Raw genomic sequence first — 24,815 nt, 5'->3', positions numbered from 1 at the left:
TTCTGGCCAAGGGTGTCATGAACCCACATGGCCGCCTTACGTGAAAAAGCAGTGGTGCCCCTCCCCTGCGGGGAGTGGGGGGGCTTGATAAGCAGAGCGCGGACTGGGTTCCAGACCCCCCCCCAAATCCCCAGCCAAGAGCCCCTGTGCAGTGAGCAGCCCGACCTACTACACATGGTGGCCCTAATACAAGTTCACGGAGCTCTCTGGGTGCAGGATCTGAGCCTCGGGAGAGTGGAGATCGAGAGACAAGGGCCCACATGAAGAGAGCAATCCCTGGGGCCCAATGACACAGCTACTAATTAGCTGTGAAACCCCGGGCAGATTATTAGCAGCTTCATGCCTTGATTGTTTCATCTGTAAAATGGAGGGATTAAGAGCCCCTAGCTCATAGGACTGTTGGAAGAATAGAGTGAGTGGGCGGAAAGCTAAAAGAACACTTTCAGGTACCTCACTGGTAGCATCAGAAAAGCAAGTAATATTCACAAACATACAACCTGGCCTCATCAATGGTCCCTATCAGTGGAGCCTTCAGAGGCTGTTGCTCTGTCATATGAAAATGACCTTCAACCTCTGAAACATGTTATTCTCTCTGGTTTTTCATACTTAACTAGATGCCTTTGCAATAATACTTAAGATTACCTAGACAATTTTCCTGTATCAAACATACATCAGAAAACTTACCATTTTGACCACTTTAGTTGTATGTTCATTAGTGCATTCATATGGTACAACCATCACCACGACCCACCTGCGGAAAATTCTCACCATCCCGCACTGAACCTCTGTGCCCATCAAACAACAACTCTCCGCCCCGCTCCCCTCGGCCCCTGCTGAACTCTATCCTTTCTCTATGAATTTGACGAGGCGGGTGGCTGCTTTTAAAAAGCTATTAAGTCCTTGCCAAATTTACCTGAAAAGTAAGGCTTTAAAAAGACTATGGTGGAGCCCTGGCTGGTGTGGCTCAGTGGATTGAGCGCCGGCTTGTGAACCAAGGGGTTGCCGGTTTGATTCCCAGTCAGGGCACATATCTGGGCTTCGGGCCAGGTCCCCAGTAGGGGGCATGTGAGAGGCAACCACACATTGATGTTTCTTTCCCTCTCCCCCTCCCTTCTCCTCTAAAAAAATAGTAATAATTTAGAAAAAAGACTATCGTGGCGATGAAGAGAAATTAAAACCCTGTGACTCTGAGGGGTTTATTTAACCATAAGCTAGGCAATCAGTCAGTATGGCATTTAAATGAACAAGCTGCAGCGATCATAGTCATGATAAAAGTAAGTAACAAAAATGTCAATGTTTAACATGAAATAAGCACTAAGGACATGTTAGGGACCTTGTAAAGCTCCTGGCATTGTTTCATTAAGGTACCTCCCACGTACCTGGGAAGAAGCTACTGTTGTGCCGGTTGTGTGACTCTGGTCCAATCGCCTACACCTCTGGGCCTATCCTCAGCTGTAATAAGGGGACAAAACCAGAATGTCGGCCCCAGGATTACTGTGGGGAATAAATGAGCTAATTCGTGCGATGCCACTGGCACAGCACCTGGCATTTTGGGACGTTCTCAATCAATGAGGATGACTGTTGTTCCCACTTCACAGATGGGGAAGCTGAGGCTTGGTGAGGTCCAGAGGCAGGGGTGGAACCCGGTTGCAGCTCTCACAGCGGGGCCAGCACTCTGGATCTTGTCTCTCTGTTGCTCCTAAAGACAAATACAAGCAGATGGGAGTTGAAGGGATCACCGGAAAAGAAAAGAGGGCTTGAGAGCTAGGGATGAAGGAGAGACAGGGAGAGGACTTGAAGCCGAAGAAGCTGCCTGAGGGAGAAGCAGCTCCGCACAGCAGTTGTGAAGCCTGTAGGCTCTGCAACGAGACCACGGGTCTCTGAATGCTGGCGTCTCCAACTTGCTAGTCCTTTGTGCTTCAATGTCTGATCTGTATGTTGGGGATAATGACAATAATCACCACCACGTCATAAAACTGAATGGGGAGGTCAGTCAGTCCAGGTGACTACACACAAAACGTTTGGAACAGTGTCCGGCAGCTTAAACATTCACGAGCCGTCAAACATATGGCTGCTTTACGTAGTCAAGGCACCGCTTCCTCCGGGAGGCTGTGGCTACACACAGTTTGATGAGCAGAGCAGAGCGCGGGCTGGAGTCTGGATACCCGCACCCCTTTCTCCCAGAGCACCCCCGCCCCCACAATGAGGGCCCCGCCTGACCACACGCGGTGGCTCTAACCCAAGTTCTCCTTGTAGCTCTCAGCGTAAAAATCTGATTGGGTGGGGAGGGGGAAAGGGTGGGAATTGAGAGTAAGATGCCCAGGTTAAGAGATTATCATTAGTTAACCGCTGTTTAATTATTTATTAGTTAATTATGATTAGTTATCTGACTTCAGATAGAAGAACCCTAGTATGGAAAAGGGCAATGTCAAACTTTCCAGTCTTGGAAGAAATACCCTCGGAATTTGTGTAACTCACTTTGTTCTGGCTCTATATTTGCCCAGTGACTTCCGCTCAGTAAGAGCAATTTGCAGGGAGATCTTTCCATCACCTCTGGGGGAAAGGGAACAATTAGTAAATCAACCGTGTCCCTTGTGATTGCTTCCTCAGTGTTAAGCCCCCAGCACCTAAAACAGTGCCCGTAACACAGTAGTCGCTTGGCAGCGTCCTGAGGAACGAGCCTGCTGACAGGGGAGCACGTGGGGAGCCGAGACGAACTGACCTAAGGTCTCTGAGTTCTAAAATCTGAGTCTGATCCCAGCTGGGAGGACTTGGAGAGCAGGGGTTTTATCTAAGTTTTTCCTCTGGGTCTTTCACCACATTTGCTGTCCTTGGGCAAGATCAAGATCATCTTTAGAAGGAAAAGAGCCTCTGGATTTTTAAAAACACCATTTTAAAAATATTCCTACATGGAATCCTGTTGCAAAATCCACAGAATGGGTCCATCGAAACATCGAGAGCAACCATTTCATTGCCTGCATAATTAGCACGGGACGGGCTAACTTACTTTTCTTTTTGTCCTCATCTGAGGACTTCTTTCTTTCCCCCTGCTCCTAGCGAGAAAGGGAGAGACGGGAACATCGATACACACCCAGACCAGGGATCAACACCTGCGTCGGGTGTTTGGGGATCGCATGAATCCAGACTGGGGGTCACAGGCGCCCGAGCCCAGACTGGGAATCGCACCTGCAATCTTTTGGTTATGGGACGAAGTTAAAACCAACTGAGCAACACTGACTCGGGCCAGGCTAACGTTAATTCTTCATTAAGTAAGTTTATCAATTCGTTGAACACGTATGGAAATCTTATTAAACGAGACACAATTACCCAGTCTCCTACTTATACTGCACATGCCAAGTAGCAGAGGAGTGACCAGCATCCTCTGGAAGCACAAGGTCCAGGCCTTGAGGCCCGCACTCGAGTGGAGCGGGTTCTATATAGAGGCAGCTTGATCTGCACCCAGGAGGATGGCCGAGTTCTATTAGCCGAAGAGAAGCAGAATTACTGAAAACTGCGAGAGAACCAATGTTGCAACATAAGTGAGGCCAAAGAGGCAGAAAGGGACGGCAGGGAGGCAGGATTCAAACCACGATGATATGGAAGTCCAGTTGTACCCACAGGGCAGCGGGAAAGCAGCAGAGGGCTTGAGGAGGGGAGAGTAAGATTACTTTCGTGTTGGAAACAGATTCCTCCCCCAGCAGACAGGAGATCTGAGGAGGAAGAGGCTGGGGCCAGGGGGACTGTCAGCAGAGAGCCAGCCGCGACAAGAATCACTCGCGTGCGCGAGTCGGCAGCTCGTGTGCGAGTCGGCAGCTCGTGTGCCAAAACCCAAAACAATACAGAGAAGATTAGCACGGCCCCTGTGCAGGAGTGGACACACAGTCCATGAAGCGTCCGTATTTGTGACCACCGCCAGTTTTAGGAACACAGGCTCAAAGAAAGATCGGCTCAAGACGGAAAGGATGGGAACAGCACACCGCAAGGCTGTTACTGAATAGAGAAACCATCTTTGGATGGAGATCGCACCTCTGTTAAACAGAATACAGTGTTTCTTTTGGAGCGAAGTAATAGTTTTCAGGTGTTTTTTTTCTAATTACCTAAAAGCACGTACGAAAGGCTGATGTCTGTTACAGAGCAAAGGGTTAGTAGTGTATGGTTTGTTTTTCAATGTTTTTCTTTTTATCAGTTATTTTGCACTTAAAGAGAAGATGGTTAATGTTTGAAATAATATCTGAAAATTAAAAATTAAATTGAACTAAAAGAATCACTTCCTTCTAAATTCAAAACAGGCAGAGACGCTGAGCTCATGGCGTTGATATTACAACAGGGAACAGGGATGGCGACAAGCCAATGACACAGTGGGAGGCGCTGTGAGGAACTGGAAGGCAGGGCAAGAGGCATAAGGAGAGGCTGTCACAGACGGTTTTTGTCATGAAGGCCGCTCTTCTGTCTTGGCAGAGACCGGAATCAAGGAAGAAGAAGCCATCCTTGTATCTGATATTGCAGGCGGTGTGATTTAGCCAGAGGGAAACAGAAAGTATTTTTTGTAAAAAACGAAAAGTCTGTTTTTTCTACCAATCCTTCTCAAACTGTAATGGTCTGTGGATCTACTGGAGACCCTGTGAAGATACAGCTGCTTGTCCTGGCTGGTGTGGCTCAGTGGATTGGGTGCCGGCCTGTGAAACAAAGGGTGGCTGGTTCGATTCCCAGTCAGGGTACATGCCTGGGTTTCAGGCCAGGTCCCCAGTAGGGGGCGCGTGAGAGGCAACCACACATTGATGTTTCTCTCCCCTTTCTTTCTCCTTCCCTTCCCCTTTCTCTAAAAAATAAAAATTAAAAATTAAAAAGATATAGCTGCCTACGCCTTACCCCCCAAAATTCTAAATCAGAAGACCAAGGATGGGGACTCGGAATCTCCCTTTGTGTCCCAGGTGATGTTGATGCTGTTGGTGTCTGATCACACCTGGGTAAAATCATCCAAAAACAGCCCTCTAGGTTCAGCCGGACTTTGGGCTTTTCACCTCCAACTTTTCTACTAACCCCGGCAGACTGCCCTATTGCCCAAGGGGAAAAAAATTAAAGGGTGAACACAAATTACGAGCTCCTCTTTCTCTCTGATGCTAATAAAAAGAATTAGAATCAAGGTTTGTTAGGATCAGAGGGGGTACCCAAACCAACTCTAACCACCTAATTTTACCCACAAGGAAACCTGGGCCAGTCACAAAATACTCCCAATAATAATTACAGTAACTGACACGCACAGCAGCTAACCTGCTACTTACCAAGGCACCAATAACATGAATGCCTGTCACTGTGTTATTTGATCTTCATAACGATTCTAAAGATTGAGACAATGATTATCCTCCTTCCTAAACAGGGTGACTAGGAGGTGATCAGAACAGCATCAAAATCACCCAAAAAGCTAACGGAGCTCCACACACTGAAACGGTGAAAGGCCTGAGTCTGTCCAGTTTTCACCCCGAGTCCCCAGGAGATTCTGATATGACCAAAGTTTGAGATCCACGCACTGCCCTGTCGTGTCTCTCCAGGAGTTATGTGAACCGCCCAAGGATGCCCAGGACGCCAGGGGCAGGGCTGGGCCTGGCACTCAGGGCTCCTGATTACCCACTTCTCTCCATTGTAAGATGCCCTTGGAGGCGTAAGAGGCAAGAGTGATTTGTAAATGCCCCTGGAGGCAAATCCTCAGAGTGAAAAGGGAGGCTTCCATTTCTGCCATCCCAATAGAAACATAACACAAGCTTCCTGTGTCATTTACATGTTTCTAGTAGACACATTGACTGGGGTGGTGAACACACAATAAAATATACAGATGATGGATTATAGAAGTGTACACCTGAAACCTATATAATTTATTCACCAATGTCACCCCAATAAATTCATTAAAAATGTAAGAAGTCAGCTTAATTTTACTGATAAATTTTATCTAACCCAATATATCTAAAATATTACCACTTCAACTTAAAATCAATATAAAAATTATTGAGATAGTTTACATTCTTTTTTCATGCTAAGACTTTGAAATCCATTGTGTGTCTTAATGAACACTGACCACATTTCAAGTGCTCCAAAGTCCCACGTGGCTAACGGTTACAATATTACATAGTGCAGACTTAGGCCTTTTTAAAGCAGCAGGGACCATATAAACACCTCGCAGGGATTCTCTAAGTTCATAAGACAGCAAATTAGTTTTAGGTTTGAACAACGGTTATCACAGAAATTATTCATCTTTGCTCAACTGTATGACGGAATTGAAGTACCAAAGCAGAACACCGGGGAGAAAAGAATGCCTTCAAATATTTTTTTGTCCTTTCGCTAATTTGCTACGTTTTTCATATTGTACACTCATCTATAATAGAAAAAGGAAATCTCATCTGTAACACAGAGAGGACTTACTATGTGCCAGGCATATTTCAAGCATTTTACATATCATATCATCTCTCTCTCTCTTTTTTTACTATCATCTCTTTTTTTTTGATTTATTCATTTTTAGAGAGAGGGGAAGGGAAGGAGAAAGAGAGGGAGAGAAGTATCAATCTGTTGCCTTTTGCACACTCCCCACTGGGGACCTGGCCCACAACCCAGGCATGTGCCCTGACTGGGAATTGAACTGGAGACCCTTTGGTTCGCATCCCGCACTCAATCCACTGTGCCACACGCATCGGGACTCATTTCTCTTTTAACCTTCACAAAAACTTCAGGATGTAGGTATTGCTATTACTCCTACTTGACAGGTAAGACGATGGAGGCACAGAGAAGTTCAGTAACCTGCCCAGTGTTGTCCGGGCACAGAGCACTAGAGCTAGCTGCTGACCTTTGCTCCTGGCTCTGCGCCTTGCTGACTATGACTCCAGGTCAGTTATTCAATTGTCCCCGCCTGTTTCTTCATTTTAAAATGAGACCCATACTAGCACTGTTATAAAAAAAAAAAAAAAAAGAGCCCTAGCTGGTGTGGCTCAGTGGATTGAGTACCGGTCTGCGAACCAAAAGGTTACTGGTTCGATTCCTGGTCGGGGCACATGCCTGGGTTGCGGGCCAACTGATGTGTCTCTCACGCATCAATGTCTCTCTCTCTTTCTCCCTCCTATCCCCTCTGTCTATACATAAATAAATATAATCTTAAAAAAAAAAGAGTTAGTACAGAAGAGCGTTGGAAATTCTCTGAGTCATAAGAGGGGCCCAACATACGTGAACCATTCTCGCCACCCCCATTCTGGTCCCAATGCAATAAACACAAAATCGAACATGAACATGACGTGTCTCTAAGGAGATTTGTTTTAGATCGTGACAATATTGTGCATAAGTGTGCACCAACTTTTAAATACTCAGAAAGTCGGTAGATTCTACAACCCACCAAAAGTAAAATAAAAGACAAGGAACGTGGATATCGATTACCTCTCTTTTCTATTCTCTAATCCCAGGCTGTAGCACCGTTTTGGACAGCTACGTGAATCACACTTACTCACTCGGTAACTAACTCCTCTCTGCCGCCCTCACGCTGGGTACTCTGACAAGAATATGACAAGGTCCATGAAATAGGTCCCTGCAGCCTAACAGGAGAGAGAGAAGAAACTGAGCATTAATATGCAAGAATAACTTCTAAGTGGTAAGAATAACTTCTGAGAACAAAACAAAACAAAAAAATCATCATCTTCCTTCCCTGAGTCTTTCTAACTTTCTCATACAAGTAACATTGCTAAGAGCAGAAACTTTAAAATTGCAGTTAACATCCGTCACGGGTTGCGTGCCCCCAAAACTCGTCTGTTGAAGCCCTAACCCACAGTGCTTCAGAATGTGATTGTAGGTGGAGGTAGGGCATTTAAAGAGGTGATTAAGTTAAAAGGAGAACATTAGGGTGGGACCTAATCCAATCTGACTGATGTCCTTATACAAGGAGATTGGGATGCACAGAGGGACAGGAGGAGCACGCAAGCCACAGAGGAACGACCATGTGAGAGCATAGTAAGAAGCGGCCATGTGCAGGCCAAGGAGAGAGGCCTCAGAAGAAACTAAACCTGCTGATGTCTATATTTTGGACTTTCAGCTCCAAAACTGTGAGAAAATGAATTTCTGCTGCGTAAGCCACCCAGTCTGTGGTATTTCCTTACAGCAGCTCTAGCAAACTAATACTACCTCTCCTCCCTTGTTCATTGTATATAAAGAATTTATGGTAATTTTCAAGTCCTACTGACTTTGACATTTCCTTGAAAATACTAGAGAGGAAGAAATGTGTATATGGGAAGAAGAAAAAGCAGTAAGATTAGCAAGGATTGAAGCAGGGTGACTGCTATGTAGAAGTTCATTATACTCTACTTGCAGTGTGTTTGGAAATTTCCATAGTAAAAAGTTAAGAGGGTAACTATAAATAGTGTGGTAACGATGTCATTATATATATAAATACACATTTTTAAAGTGCTAAACAGACATATATTTTAAAAGTTAGTAATTGTCTATATTCTAGTATTTGGGTAATTATTTTTAAAAGATTTTACTTATTTTAATAAAGATTTATTTATTTAAAAAGATTTTAGAGAGAGGGGAAGGGAGGGAGAAAGAGGGGAAGAAAAACATCATTGTGTGGTTGCCTCTCGAGCATCGGAACCTGGACCACAACTCAGGGATGTGCCCCGACTGGGAATCAAACCAGTGACCTTTTGGTTCGAAGCTGGTGCTCAATCCACTGAGCCACACCAGCCAGGGTATACTATGGGTAATTCTTAATGTTTTTCTTTATTTCTGTATTATCTTAATTCATTACAATGAGTGTGCACTTTTACCATAATCAGAATATGGACTACAAATATTATCACAAATCAAATTAAGTGCTTTTGAAAGTTTATATGTAAGTCCAAACTCTCGTAGCCTACTTTCAAAATCCTCTACAGCAAAATTCCCACCTACCTCCACAATTTGATCCCAAATGACTCCTTTACGGCCAGTTTCCTATGGTTGAACATTTCTGTAGATTGTTTTTCTATTTTGTTTCCTAATTCCAATTTTGGGATTTGAAACTGTGGGACCAAGGATATTCAAAGATACACAGAACACAAGCCCCAGATGCAAATGCCACTGTTCTAACCGGCAGTGTGATGGGCAAGTCACTGCTCAATCGCTCTCTCTCTCGCTCGCTCTCTCTCTCTCTCTCTCTCGCTCTCTCTCTCCATTTCCAGGTCTGCAAAGTAGAGGTCATAACGATATTCGCTTCACAGGGCCTTGTGAAGGTTAAATATGTTAATTTTTATAAAGCCCTCAGAATGATACTGTGCACTCAAAGTTTAATTGTTATGCCCAGCACTCATGCGCTGTGTATGTTCTACATATTGTCACAATTATTTAACAACGAACGAACACCTTTGTAACAGAAACATTTGCTAATGAATAAAATACCTTCTACTACTTGGAATAGACAAGGAAGAGAAATGCTAATTCCTGCCGCAGTGGGACTGCTGCCGGGGACTCCGGGCTCACGCCCCTCCTTTCTACAGCCCTCTTTCAGAACTCCGGGCTGGGCAAGGAAAGGAGGCGGCATACACTACGATCCTGTCTCATCCTGGAAACACCAGGGGATATCTGTGACTCACTCTTTCTTTAAAACAGGTCATAAGTAGCTCGGGCATAGCCTGCTTCTCTGCGGGGATCAGAAAGAGCCAGTGGAACTTCGAGGAACTTCCAGAGAAAGGGATACTTTTCTGATTACAATACTAATGTTAACAGCTCACACCTTGCCAGATGCCTGAACTGTCAAAACATTTCGCTTGTACTATACCACTGATTCGCAAAACAAATACAAACTTTGTACCATCATCCTCTTTTACAGAAAAGGAAACTGAAGCATAGAGAGATTAAAGTTCTCATCCAGTGTTATATGGCTAGATAGAGACAGAGTGTGGAAGGGGTGGGGGAAGGCAGGTTAGCAGCGGACAGCCGGGGAGACCCTCAAACCCTGGGTGACTCCGGTCGGCCCCTAACCGGTTACTCAAGAAACACCCCAAACGCAGGGGCTCGGGCCAGGAGAAGGCAAGCGCCCGCCCCGCCCCGCCCGGCCCCCCAAACCCGCTCTCTGCCTCGGACCGCGGCTTTTCTTCCAGAACCGGGGGCCGGCCCGGCTGATCCCACGACAAGATCAGAAAACTTGAAAGAGGCTGCGGGATCCCGGGGCTCACTCACCTCCCGGCGAGACTCGAAGGCCGCGAGCTTAACCTCCTGCAGCGGAAGTTATCTTCTACTTTGCGAAGCTCACGGACTACATTTCCCGGCATCCCAGAGGGTAACAAGATTAGGAGCCCTGCCCCGCCCCCCCCACCTCCCGGGGCGATAGTGCCGGCTCCAAAACCCACGGCGTGAATCAATTTTCTCAGAGTCCAGGAAAAGAGCAGGATTCGTATCCTCAGCCCCTGGTAGCCTCCATACAGGCATAACACCCGACAATAAGCATTTATTTCCCCGTGGGAGCAAGTAACACCTCTGCGCTTTCCGGGGCCGCAGTGCTCCGATCCCGGTGAGCGACTGGACTACACATCCCAGAATCCTCTGTGGGGCCGAGCTTCCCACCAGCCGGAACTTTCCGTTTGAATTAGCAGGTGGAATGCAAATGAACTAGCGGGTCTTTCTAGAACTCGGGTAGCGCTTTCTTTTTCTCATTGTTCCCTTTAACAAGTGACAGAAGTTGGAAGTATGGAAAATAAGTGAAAAATAATTATAAAGGAATGCCATGTGTGAGCTTAAAATAGAGATAATAAAAGGCCGAGCTACACTGAACAAGGCTTTTTTTTTTTTTTTTTTAACACATCAAACAGGATGTGAACAGAAGCAGCAAATTTCTTCGTTTTTCGTTCGCTTTAGTTTTCTTGCATTGGCAGGAAGTGGGAGAAAACATAGTCTACCAAGGGTCCATCCTATAGAATATCTTGAATAAAATTCCGCTTTGAGTTCAAATTAAGGAATCACATCACGTAATTCTTGCACTTTTTATTGAAATATAGTTGGCATATAACATGCAATGTATACAACGCGCTGATTCAATACACTTACATATTACAATATGACAATCCACTTAGCAATAGCTAAACCTTCTATCACTTCACCTAATGTTAATTTCACTTCTTTTATTTTGTGGTGGGAACAATAAAGATCTAGTCTCTTAGCAATTCTGAACTTTATAATACTGTATTGTTGCCTATCACCAGTATGTTGTAGATTAGCTCTCCAGGACTTATTTATCTCCTTTTTCCAAAGTTTCACCCTTAAAATATCCCCAATACCCTATACCCCATCCTCTGGTGACTATCATTCTACTCTCTGTTTTCACAAATTCACTTTATTTATTTATGTATATCGTTTAATTATATTTTATAGATTATGCTATTACAGTTGTCCTTATTTTTCCCTTTTTGCCCCCTTCCACCCAGCACACCACTCCCTCAGGAAATCCCTGCACCATTGTTCATGTCCATGGGTCATGTGTGTAAGTTCTTTGGCTACTCCATCTCCTATACTGTGCTTTATTTACCCATGTCTATTCTTTAACTACTCTTAGCTCTTCTCAATCCCCTCACCTATTCATCCATTCTCCCACAGCCCCTCCCCACCCGGCAACCAGCAAAATGCTCTCTACATCCATGATTCTGTCTCTATTCTTCTTGTTTGCTGAGTTGGTTTTTTAGATTCAATTACTGATAGATATGTATTTTTTGCCATTTTATTATTCATAGTTTTGATCTCCTTTTTCATAAATAAGTCCCTTTAACATTTCATACAATAATGGTTTAGTGATGATGAACTCCTTTAGTTTTTTCTTGTCTGGGAAGCACTTTATCTGCCCTTTGATGCTAAATAACATATTTGTTGGGTAAAGCAATCTTGGCTGTAGATCCCTGATTTTCATCACTTTGAGTACTTGCCAGTCCCCTCCAGCCTGCAAAGTTTCCTTTGAGAAATCAACTGATAGTCTTATGGGAACTCCCCTGTAGGAAACTAACTTCTTGTTCCTTTCTGCTTTTAAGATTCTCTCTTTATCTTTAATCTTTGGCATTTTAATTATGATGTGTCTTGGAGTGGGCTCTTTGCATCCATCTTGTTTTGGACTCTCTGTGCTTCCTGGACTTGCATGTCTATTTCCTTCACAAAATTATGGAAATTTTCTTTCATTATTTTTTCAAATAGATTCCCAATTTCTCGCTCTTTCTCTTGTTCTTCTTCCCCCCTCTATGATGTGAATGTTGGAAAGCTTGAAGTTGTCCCACAAGCTGCTTACTCACTCTAGCCTCATTTTTTTTGGATTCTTTTTTCTTCTTGTTGCTCTGACTGGTTGTTTTTTGCTTTCTTATGTTCCAAATCATTGATTTGGTTCTCAGCTTAATCCACTCTACTATTGTTACCCTGTAAATTGGTCTTTATTTCAATTAGCATATCCTTCATTTCTGACTGGATCTTTTTTATGCTGTTGAGGTCCTCACTAAGTTCCTTGGGCATCCTTATAACCAGTGTTTTGAGCTCTGCATCTGATAGATAATGCTTATCTCCATTTTGTTTAGTTCTTTTTCTGGAGTTTTGATCTGTTCTTTCACTTGGGCAATGTTTCTAGAGGATTTAGGAAATTGTGGAGCATGAGCCAAGACCAGCCATTCATATGGAAAAGCCACTTGGGTGGGCCTGCAAATTGGGTGGGGCAGAGTCTATGAGGATCTCCAGGGCGAGGCGAACAGCGTTAGCCAGATAGATGGAGTCTCAGATTTGTCACCAGACTGCCAGCTCTGTGGCTCTGTGGAAGGCGGTTCAGAAAAGGGACATGGCCTCTATATGACTTTCTGTCTGGAAGAAGGCTGTCCTGCAGCTCTTGCCTTGATGCCAGACACTTCAGTTTCTCCCTGTATTCCACTGATGCCTTTCAACATGGTACCCTGGTGCTGGAGCTCAGAGGAGTGAGTCTGAGTAAGTCCACTTGTGGGTTCTTTAAGAGGAGCTGCTTGGGACTCCATGAGTTTCTTCCACTGACTCAGTCTCCACTGGTTTTTGCAGCCAGAAGTTGGGGGCTTATCTTTGTGGAACTGGAACCCTGGGCTGGGGTCCTGGTGTGGTGCTCGGACTCCTCACTCGTAAGATATCCCTCTTGAATTTTTATCCATCACACATGGATGTGGAACCAGCCCTTTCCTACCAGTCTAGATGGATGTGGTCTCTTTCATTCCGTAGTTGTCAGACTTCCATTCAACTCAATTTCTGCTGGTTCTGAGTGATGGTTGTTTTATATTTTAGTTGTAATTTTGATGTGGTTGTGCGAGGAGGTGAGCCGTGTTTACCTATGCTGCCATCTTCACTAGAAGTCTGTTTTCGAGACATATGAAAAGATGCTCAGCATCACTAGCCATCAGAGAGATGCAAATTAAAACCACAATGAGGCACCATCTCACACCAGTCAGAGTGGCCAGCATAAACAAATCCACAAACAAATGTTGGAGAGGATTCGGAGAAAAGGGAACCCTAGTGCACTGTTGGTGGGAATGCAGACTGGTGAGGCCACTGTGGAAAACAGTATGGAATTTCCTCAGAAAACTAAAAATGGAACTGCCCTTTGACCCAGCAATTCCGCTGCTGGGATTATACCCTAAGAACCCTGAAACACCAATCCAAAAGAGCCTGTGCACCCCAATGTTCATAGCAGCACAATTTACAATAGCAAAGTACTGGAAGCAACCTAAGTGCCCATCAGCAAACGAGTGGATCCAAAAACTATGGTATATTTACACAATGGAATTCTACGCAGCAGAGAGAAAGAAGGAGCTTATACCCTTTGCAACAGCATGGATGAAACTGGAGAGCATTATGCTAAGTGATATAAGCCAGGCGGTGAGGGACAAATACCATATGATCTCACCTTTAACTGGAACATAATCAACAAAAGAAAAAAGCAAACAAAATACCACCAGAGACATTGAGGGGGGGGAACTGTCTAGCAGTGGCCAGGGGGGAGTGGGGTGGGGACAGTGGGAAGAGGGGATTGCAGGAACTATTATAAAGGACACATGGACAAAATCGGGGGGGATGGTGGGGGTGGGGGAGGGAGGTGGGTTCAGCCGGGGTGGGGGGAGGGAAGGGGAGAAAAGGCATACAACTGTAATTAAATAACAATAAAAAATAAATTTAAAAAAAAGAAGTCTGTTTTCATTTTGTTTATTTTAACTTTTTCTGTATAGTTAATTTTTATAGTACTTTTCCATTACCATTTATCCCCCCATACCCTCTTCCACCTCCACCCACCCTGCAGTCACCACCTTGTTTGTTGTCCATGTCCATGATTTCTTTTTCTTTTTTGCTAGATTTCTGCACTTCTGCGAAACCCACCCCCAGAGCTGTCAGCCTGCTCTCTGTCTATAAGTCTGTATTTTGCTTGTTAGTTCAGTTTGTTTATCAGATTCCACATATGAGTAAAATTACATGGTACTTGTCATTCTTTGACTGGCTTATTTCACGTAGCATAATGTTCTTCAGATCCACCCATTCTGTCTTGTTTTCTTGATGACAACCATTCTAACATGTGTGAGGTGATATCTTACTGTGGTGTTGATTTTCTTTTCCCCAATGATTAGTGATATTGACCACCTTTTCATGTACCTGTGGGTAACTTGGATGTCTTCTTTGAAAACATGCTTACTTTGTTCCTCTGTTCATTTTTTGAATCAGATTGGTTTTATGTTATTGAGTTGTACGAGTTTTCATATTTTTTGGATATTAACCCCTCATGTGATATGTATTTTGAAAATATTTTCTCCTAGTCTATAGTTTTCAACTTTTCATATATATTTTATATATGGCTTTTTGTTTTGTTTTGTTTTTTTGGCTGTGAAGTTTTTTGGTTTGACATACTTGTTGATTTTTTATTTTGTTGCTTGTGGTTTTGGTGTCCTGTCCAAAAAAAATCATTGCCTCATCCAATTTCAAGAAGTCTGTTCCCTATGTTTTCTTCTAGGAGTTTTGTAGTATCAGGACTTATATTTAAGTTCTTAATCCATTTCAAGTTAATTTTTGTCAATGGTGTAGATGGAACTCCAACTTCATTTTTCTGCATGTGGTTACTATATTTCACCATGTATAATGTGCACCCATGTTTTAGTGCTAATTGCCATGTATGATGTACATCTTTATTTTTCCCTAAAAAATTTGGGCAAAAAAGTGTGCATTATACAAATGGTGTTGGGAAAACTGGATATGCGGGTATCCAGTTTTCCCAACACCATTTGTTGAAGAGACTATCCTTTCCCTACTCAGTGTTCCTGACTCCCTTGTCAACCATTAGTTAATGGTATATTCAGGGGTTTCTTGTTTGGTTCTTGTTTCTGTTCCATTCATCTATGTGTCTAATTTTATGTCAGAACCATACCACTTTAACATAGCTTTGTGGTATAGTCTGAAGGTGGAAAGTGTGACTTCTCTAGCTTTGTTCTTCTTTCTCCTCATTGCTTTGGATATTAGAAGTCTTTTATGATTTCATTCACATTTTTAGGATTTTTTCTAGTGCCATTGGAATTTTAATAGGTAAAATCTATAGATGGCTTTGGGTAGTAGACATATTTTAACAATGTTAATTTTTCTGATCCAGGTACATGAGATGTATTTCCATTTATTTGTGTATTCTTCAGTTCCTTTTAGCAAACTCTGACAGGTTTCAGTATACATGTATTTCACCTCCCTGTTTAAATTTATTGCTAAGTGTTTAATTTTCTTTGGTGCTATTGTTAATGGGATTTTTTCTTTATTTCATCTTTAGATATTTTGTTCTTAGTGCATAGAAATACAACTGATTTCTGTATGGTTATTTTGTATTGTGTCATTTTACTGAATTTGTTAATTAGTTCCAGCTTTTTTAGGTGGAGTTTTTAGGATTTTCTATATGTAAGATCATATCTTTATTTTTTTTAGATTTTAATTATTTATTTTTGGAGAGAGAGGAAGGGAAGGAGAAAGAGGGGGAGAGAAACATCAATGGGTGGTTGCCTCTCACATGCCCCCTGCTGCAACCCAGGCATGTGCCCTGACTGGGAATCAAACCTCAACTCTTTGGTTCACAGACCCACATATCTTTAAATAAAGATAATTTTACTTCTTACTCCATTATTTGGATGTCCTTTTTCTTTATATTGCCTGATTGCTGTGCTAGAACTTCCACTACTATGTTAAGTAGGATTGGTGAGAGCACCCTTGTTTTGTCCTGATCTTAGAGGAAAAGCTTCCAACCCTTCACCATTGAGTATAATGTTAACAGTGGGTTTGATGTGTATTGCCTCTTATTATGTTGAGGTGTGTTACATCCACACCTGGTTTGTTGAGAGTTTTAGTCATGAAAGGATATTGTATTTTTTCGAGTGCTTTTTGATCATTTATGGAGGCGATCACATGATTTACATTCATTATATTAATCTTGTGTTATCACGTTTATTGATTTGTGAATGTAGAACCATTCTTGCATCCCAGGGATGAATACTACTTGGTTATGGTGTATGATCCTTTGAATGTGCTATTGAATTCAGTTTGCCGATATTTTGTTGAGAATTTTCACATATACGTGCATCAGGGATATTGGTCTGTTTTGGTTTTTTTTTTCTTGTAATGGTCTTATCTGATTTTGGTATCAGGATAATATTGGCCTCATAAAATGAGTTTGGGAGTCATCCTTCCTCTTCAATATTTGGAAGAGTTGAGAACTGTTAGTATCAATTCTTCTTTAAATATCTGTCAGAATTTACTAGTGAAACCATCTGGTCCTGAGCTTTTCTGAGTTGGGAGGGCTTTTTTTTTTTTTACTAATTAAACCTCTTTACTGCTTATTGGTTTGTTCAGATTTTCTCTTTCTTCCTGCTTCAGTTTTGGTAGATTGTATGTTTCTAGGAATTTATCCTTTTCTTCTAGGTTATTCAATCTGTTAGCATATAATTGTTCATGATGGTCCCTTATGACCCTATGCATTTCTGTAATGTCAGTTGCAAAGTCTCCTATTTCATTTCTGATTATATTTGAGTCCTTTCTTTTTTTCTTAGTCTAGATAAAACTTTGTTAAGTTTGTTTATGTTTTCAAGAAAACACTTTAGTTTCATCGAACTTTTCTCTTTTTTTTTTGGTCTTTAATTTATCTCTGCCTTGATCTTTGTTTTTTTCCTTCCTTTTGCTAACTTTGGACTTTGTACTTCCCTTTCTAGTTCCTTCCAGTGTGAAGTTAGGTTATTTGAGGTCTTTTATTTTCTTATGCTAGGCATTTGTTGCTATTAACTTCCCTCTTAGAACTGCTTTTGCTGCATCCCGGAGGTTTCGGTATGTTGTTTCCATTTCAATTTTTTCAAAAATTTTTTTGGTTTTTCTTTTTGAAATATTGGTTGCTCAAATGTTGTTTCATTTCCATATATTTTTAGATTGTCCAGCTTTCCTCCTGTTATCGACTTACAGTTTCACACCATTATAGTAAAAAGAGATACTTGATATGATTTCACTCTTCTTAAATTTGCAGACTCGTTTTGTGGTCTATCATAAGATCTATCTTTAAGCCAAAGAGGGTAGGGAGGTCGAGGGTGGGATGGGGGGCATGGTGGGGAGAAAATGGAGACAACTGTACTTGAACAATGAAAAAATTATATATATATAAAAGATCTATCTTTAAGAATGTTCTGGGTGCTCTTGAGAAGAATGTTTATTCTGCTATCGTTGGATGAAATTTTCTATGTCTGTTAGATACATTTGATTTAAGTATGCAAGTTCAACATTTTCTTGTAGGTTTTGTCTGGATAATCTATCCATTCTTGAAAGTGGGGTTTTGAAGTCTCCTATTCTTATTGTATTGTCATCTATTTCTTCCCTCAGGTGTATTGGTTTTTCCTCAATACATTTAGGTGTCTCTGATGTGGGATGCATATACAGGATCCAGCACATATAATACCCCCTTTTATTACAAAATCATAAGCATGTAATTCTGTAATATAATAATATCACACTCAAGTATGCCATATGACATTTTAGGTAAAACGTTCAAATAAAAACTATAAGTTATTACACCATATTATTACCCTATGTACCACACTCAAGCAGGCCTTACTTCTGCTGGGCCCTGTATATTTATGATTGGTATATCATCTTGATGAATTCCCTTTTTTCATTATATAATGACCTCCTTTGTCTGTTGTTACCATTTTCACTTAAAGTCTATTTTATCTGATATAAATATAGCTACACCTGCACTTGCATGCAATTTTTTCCCATCCTCTCACTTTGATCATTTTTCTTTTTCTTTTATGAGGAAGGGAGAGAGAGAGAGAGAGAGAGAGAAAGAGAGAGAGAGAGAGAGAGAAACATCGATTGGTTGCCTCCCATAGGTGCCATCACCAGGCATCGAACCTGCAACCTATGTATGGACCCTGACCAGGAATCAAACCCATAATCTTTTGGTGTACAGGACAGTGATCCAACCAATTGAGCCACACTGGCCAGGCCTGTCACTTTCATCTTATGTGTGTCTTTAAAGTTGAAGGGAGTCCCTTCTAGGCAGTATACTGTTTGGCCCATTTTAAAAATCCATCCATCTTGTCTATGCCTTCTGATTGGAGAATTCAGTCCATTTGCATTTACAGTAATTATTGATAGGTAAGAACTTACTAATGCCATCTCATTAATTTTCCTGGCTATTTTGTCCTTTAGCCTTTATACTGTAGTTAAGTGGTTGAAACAGTATCATACTATTCTATTAGAGCATTCTGAATTTGACATTTACCTTTGCCAGTGTGTTGTATATTTCCATGTTACTAATTAGCACCATTTCATTTCAGCTTGAAGAACTCCTTTCAGCATTTTGCAAGACAGGTCTAGTGGTGATGAATTCAATCCTCAGGAAGCTTTCGGTGGGAGGGGCTGGGAAAATCTATTTCTCCTTCATTTTTGAAAGATAACATTACCAGATAGAGTATTTTTGGTTGGCAATTTTTTTCTTTCTGTTAATCGCACAAACAGAGTGCATCTCTATGACATCATATTAAGGCTGTTCAATCAATATGGCTTACTACTGTGGATGCTGCCCTTTATCATAGAGTCCTGATCATGCTCCATTCCAGATATACCACATTCATCTTACAATGGGGTGTCACAGCTTAGTGGGTCTGTGAGAATCCAGGTCTATATGGACAGTTATAGCCACATGGTCATTTGATGTCCCATGCTCAGGTGCCCCATCTCTAGCAGATCCCACAGGCAAACCAGCAAGTATATATTAAAAGGTATATGATTCTCTGCTGTAGGTGGCCTTTCTCTGCAGCCCTAGGGTCCCATGAGGATTCTCCTAATGGTGTTTTCTGTAAACTCCACCTGGCTTCTTTTCCCACCACCACTAGGTCTTGCTTGCACTACATCCTAAAACTGCTGCAGACGACTCTCCCGTTGGGCCCCACTCGCATCTGGCACCCACTTCTACCCATCTCATATAAGTGCTGGAGCAGTGTTCCTAGGTGTGGAACATGGAGCTTTCAGAACACAAAGTCTGAAAGGCACTGACTTGGCTTTCTGCCTCAAGGTGAGTTACAACACGTAATACTTTGTCTTTTATTTCATATGGGATGTAATAGTATACCCCTTATCACTGGATCACTAAATATTTTACTAATGTAGCAGACCGCTGAGTCACTCCCATTCAGAGCATACAGGTCCTACCCAGGCCTCCAAATTGCCAAGCACTTCTTGTTTCTCTGTTCTAATTAGCATGACGTTATCAACTTTGTGGATTACTGTGATACTTCTCAGGATATCAAGAGTTTGTATCTATTTAGGCTCTATTATGACAAAGGGCAGGAGAACTGACCTAGCCCTGTAGCAAAACTGTAAATGTATACAGTTGTTCACTCCACATAAATGTGAACTATATGATCTTTTCTTTCCAGATACTAAAGTACACTTTCTTCAAATCAATGGAAGTTTTCCATGTATAAGAACATCTTAATCAGCATTAGAAAGATACCTCGATTTGTTAGATTTCTATGTTAATTACATTTAAGACTGGTATAATAGTTTTATATCTACACACAATTATTTATATTCTTAAGATTTGTTCCCCACAACTATTATACTTTAGGGTAGAAATTTAGATGCCATCTTAAAAAATATGAGATGGTAAATAGTTTTTATCAAACTTTTTGAAATAAAAATAAAAATGTTTTGAAAATGAAAGAAAGGAAGGCAGGCAGAAAGAAAGAACAAAAGAGGGAGGGAGGGGGGAAAGGAAGGAAGGAAGGGGGGGAGAGAGGAAGGGAGGAAGGAAGGGAGGGAGGAAGGAAGGGAGGGAGGAAGGAAGGGAGGGAGGGAGGGAGGGGGGAGGGAGGGAGGGAGGGAGGGAGGGAGGGAGGGAGGGAGGGAGAAGGAAAGAAAGGCGGCTGCATTTGTGACATCTTGTTTGGTGTAGGCTACTATTCTCTAAACAGAGATACAATGGTGAACAGAGCTCCTGTTTTTTCGAAGACCTTTAAGAATGATAGTAACTTCTGTCATTACCACTGGGAAATTATACTGTTTTTAATTTATTGAATACCATATTTTCTGGGGTAGGGAGAAGATTCAGAGGTTTCTACTTGGCTTTCCCCACTATGTGTGCCAAATACTTAATGTTGTGTTCATGATGTTGTCCAAGGAATTTATTTTTATTTCCAATTTGGGACCATAAAAATGATGACCAAGTGGGTTTGTGGATCCAGTAAATCCAGTGTAAGCCAGACTATGGGAAAGACTCCATCTATTACCTGGCTTCAATCATTAATTTCAGTTATTCATATGCTATAATCACACTGTTATTATTACTTTGAACACATACATTAGATCAACAATAAGAAAAATAAAATATTTTATCTTCATTTATTCCTTCTCTAGTGATCTTTTATTCCTATAGATCTGGGTTTCTGACCTTGATCATTTTATTTCTCCATGAAGAACTTCTTTTAACATTTCTTGCAAGGCAGGTTTACTGGCAACAAATTCCTTCCATTTTTGCTTTTTGAGAAAGTCTATTTCTTCTTCACTTTTGAGGGAAGAATTTCACTGGGTATAGGATTCTATGTTGGTGGGTTTTCTTTCAACACTTTAAATATTTCACTCCATTTTATTCTTGGTTGCATGTTTTCTGAAGTCTGATTTAATTTTCACTCTTAGGTCTCTATAGGTTAGTTGCCGAAACCCAAATTCTGGCTTCTTTCCAAGATTTTCTCTTGGTCTTTGGTTTTCTGAAGTTTTAAGATGATATGCCTTGGCGTAGTTTTTGGTGTTTACCCAAACCTTTCTTGACTGTGGTTTGGTGTCTCTTGTTAATTGTCAAAAATTCTCAACCATTATTAATTCAATATTTTTTCCTGATCCTTTCTCTCGTTCTTCTTCTCCCTGTATTCCCATTATACCTATGTTACACCTTCTACATTTATCCCTAAGCTTTAAAATATTCTGTTCCATTTTTAAAAATCCTCATCCGAGGACATCATATTTTTTTTATTGCTTTGAAAGAGAGAGGAGGGCAAAGAGGGACAGCTAGAAACATCCAGGCGAGAGAGAAGCATTGATTGACTGTGTCCATATGTGCCTGGACTGGGGATTGTACATGCCCAGAACAGGGATCAAACCCAAAACCTAGGTATGTGCCTTGACCAGGAATCAAAACTGCAACCTTTTGGTTCTGGGATGATTCTCCAAACCATGGAGCCACACTGGCCAGGGTCGTTTTTCTTTTCTTTTTTCCATTTATTTTCTTTGTGTTCAGTTTAGAAGGTTATTATTGACTTATCTTCAAGTCCATTGATTCTTTCCTTGGCCATATCCAGTCTACTGGTGATTCCATTGAAAGCATTCTTCATTTCTGTCCTAGTAGGGGTTTTGGGGTTTTTTTTTTGGGGGGGGGGTGCTTAATAATGCTTTATTTCCAAAACACAGGTATTTATTTGAACTGAAGGAAGATGATGATGCATGTAAAAAAGCCCAGCAGACAGGAGCATTTTACCTCTTTCATAACCTGGCTCCTTTGCTTCAGAAATCAGAACATCAATACCTGCTGCCCCAGTATAGCCTAGTAGGTAAGCCCAAAGTAGAGTAGACCACTCTGTGGCCGCGAAGCAGAACTCAGTCCATATTGAATCCCTGAGAAGGATCCTCCAGCTTTAAAGGACAGGTGTTTTCAAACTGCTTCTGTCAGTTAATTACTTAGTGTATAAACCGGTGTTGCCCAGTCCAGTGGTATTTGGGGATGGTATGAACCACTCCTACCTTAAACCGGGGGTCGGCGAAACTGCTGTCCAAATTGGAACCTGCCACGTTTTTAAAAAACAATTTTATTGGAAGACAGTCACCCTCATTCATTTCCGGATTGTCTGTGGCTGCTTCTGAACTATAATGACAGAGCAGAGTAGTTGTGACAAAGCTCAAGAGCCTAAAAGATTTGGCCACCCCCTGCCTTAGATGTGATTTCCAGCCTCCAGGGACTAGAACACTGTTACACCGGCCAGAATTTGCATCTTGACTTCTTTTCTCCTGGAAGGGTCAAAATTAAAAGTGAATTAAAACTAATTTGTTTCTAGAACTCTTTTGGGGTTTGAAACTGGAGATGTCTAAGTTGCTGGGATTTGGTTTTCAAGATACTTTTAGTTTTATATGATGTTGCTATACACTGACTAAATTCGAAATACATTACCTCCTAATTTCTTTCACGGGCAGATGTGGGAGTATCTGGACAGGGAGCTTCTAGCACTACAGAATATGAGGATGTCATCAGAAGGCACTAAACATTTAGAGATTTAGCAACGTTTTGTTGTACTATGGACAAATAAATAGGAATCTTTCATGCCCAGGAGGACAGGTTTTCTCCCAAGGCAGCACTTGTCTCCCACAGACTGGGATCTCAGATGCACGTTCTACTCTGGCCCACAGAAGAGGCATAATCTGGAGACTACATTATACAGTTAATTTGGTCTCTACCCTTTTCTTTTTTTTAAAAATTTTTTGAGAGCCTTATTTTATTTTATTTTTTAAATATATTTATTGATTATGCTATTACAGTTGTCCCATTTCCCCGTCCCTCACTCCACTCCATCCTACCCACCCCCTCCCTCTCACATTCCCCCCTGTAGTTCATGTCCATGGGTCATACTCATAAGTTCTTTGGCTTCTACATTTCCTACACTATTCTTACCCTCCCCCTGTCTATTTTCCACCTATCATTTATGCTACTTATTCTCTGTACCTTTCCCCCCCTCTCTCCCCCTCCCACTCCCCTGTTGAAAACCCTCCATGTGATCTCCATTTCTGTGGTTCCATTCCTGTTCTAGTTGTTTGCTTAGTTTGCTTTTGTTTTTGTTTTAGGTGTGGTTGTTAATAACTGTGAATTTGCTGTCATTCTTACTGTTCATATTTTTTATCTTCTTTTTCTTAGATAAGTCCCTTTAACATTTCATATAATAAGGGCTTGGTGATGATGAACTCCTTTAACTGGACCTTATCTGAGAAGCACTTTATCTTCCCTTCCATTCTAAATGATAGCTTTGCTGGATAGAGCAATCTTGGATGTAGGTCCTTGCCTTTCATGACTTGGAATACTTCTTGCCAGCCCCTTCTTGCCTGTAAGGTCTCTTTGGAGAAATCAGCTGACAGTCTTATGGGAACTCCTTTGTAGGTAACTGTCTCCTTTTCTCTTGCTGCTTCTAAGATTCTCTCCTTCTGTGTAATCTTGGGTAATGTAATTATGATGTGCCTTGGTGTGTTCCTCCTTGGGTCCAGCTTCTCTGGGACTCTCTGAGCTTCCTGGACTTCCTGGAAGTCTATTTCCTTTGCCAGATTAGGGAAGTTCTCCTTCATTATTTGTTCAAGTAAGTTTTCAATTTTTTGTTCTTCCTCTTCTCCTTCTGGCACCCCTATAATTCGGATGTTGGAATGTTTCAAGATGTCCTGGAGGTTCCTAAGCCTCTCCTCATTTTTCCGAATTCTTGTTTCTTCATTCTTTTCTGGCTGGATGTTTCTTTCTTCCTTATGATCCACACCGTTGATTTGAGTCCAGTTTCCTTCACATCACTATTGGTTCCCTGTACATTTTCCTTTGTCTCTGTTAGCATAGCCTTCATTTTTTCATCTAGTTTTCGACCAAATTCAACCACTTCTGTGAGCTTCTTGATTACCAGTGTTTTGAACTTTGCATCTGATAGGTTGGCTATCTGTTCGCTGCTTAGTTGAATTATTTCTGGAGCTTTGAAGTGTTCTGTCATTTGGGCCTTTTTTTTTTTTTTTTTTTGTCTTGGTGCTTTTGTTGCTTAAAGGGGCAGAGCTTTAGGTGTTCCCCGGGGCGGGGTAACGCTGGTGGCTGCACTCTGACAGCTGTATGTCGGGGAGGGGCCGAGAGGGAGTAATGGCGCTCGCTCCACTGCTGGATTGCAATCACTCCCTCTGCAACCCACAATCAAATTGGGCCCCTCTGGTGCTGGTTCCTGAGTGGGTGGGCTTGTGCATGCCCCAGGCCCCCATGGGTCTGTCCAACGACCTCTCCTGTGAGGCTGGGTGTTTCTCCTGCTGCCGCCCCAACCCCCACGGGTGTTTTCCCTCAGAGGCTTGAGGCTTTATTTTGTCGCGCTGGAGCCCTGGGTTACACGTCTGCTTTGCTCCCCACCGTTCGTCCCAGTTTATCTATGTGCGAATGTGGGGCCACGGGGTGCTACTCGCCGCTCTGCCCGTTCTCTGCCACTCTGAGTCCAGCCCTCTCGGTTTATCTGTGCGCGAATGTGGGTCCGCAGGGTCTGCTAGTGGTCAGACTGCCTACC

The 24,815-nt window shown here is 42.1% G+C and overlaps 1 protein-coding gene across 1 annotated transcript in view; it reads right to left on the bottom strand.

Annotated features, from left to right (window-relative positions):
* LOC123480636 (zinc finger protein 45) overlaps nt 1–24,815 on the bottom strand; it is a 52,267-nt gene that overhangs the window by 10,950 nt on the left and 16,502 nt on the right. The window contains 1 exon segment of the mRNA XM_071220081.1: nt 1,380–1,428. Coding sequence (XP_071076182.1) covers nt 1,380–1,428 — 49 coding nt within the window.

Source organism: Desmodus rotundus, chromosome 12, assembly GCF_022682495.2.
Source record: "Desmodus rotundus isolate HL8 chromosome 12, HLdesRot8A.1, whole genome shotgun sequence".
Classification (NCBI taxonomy): Eukaryota; Metazoa; Chordata; class Mammalia; order Chiroptera; family Phyllostomidae; genus Desmodus; species Desmodus rotundus.
This window is presented reverse-complemented; position numbering and strand designations above follow the sequence as displayed.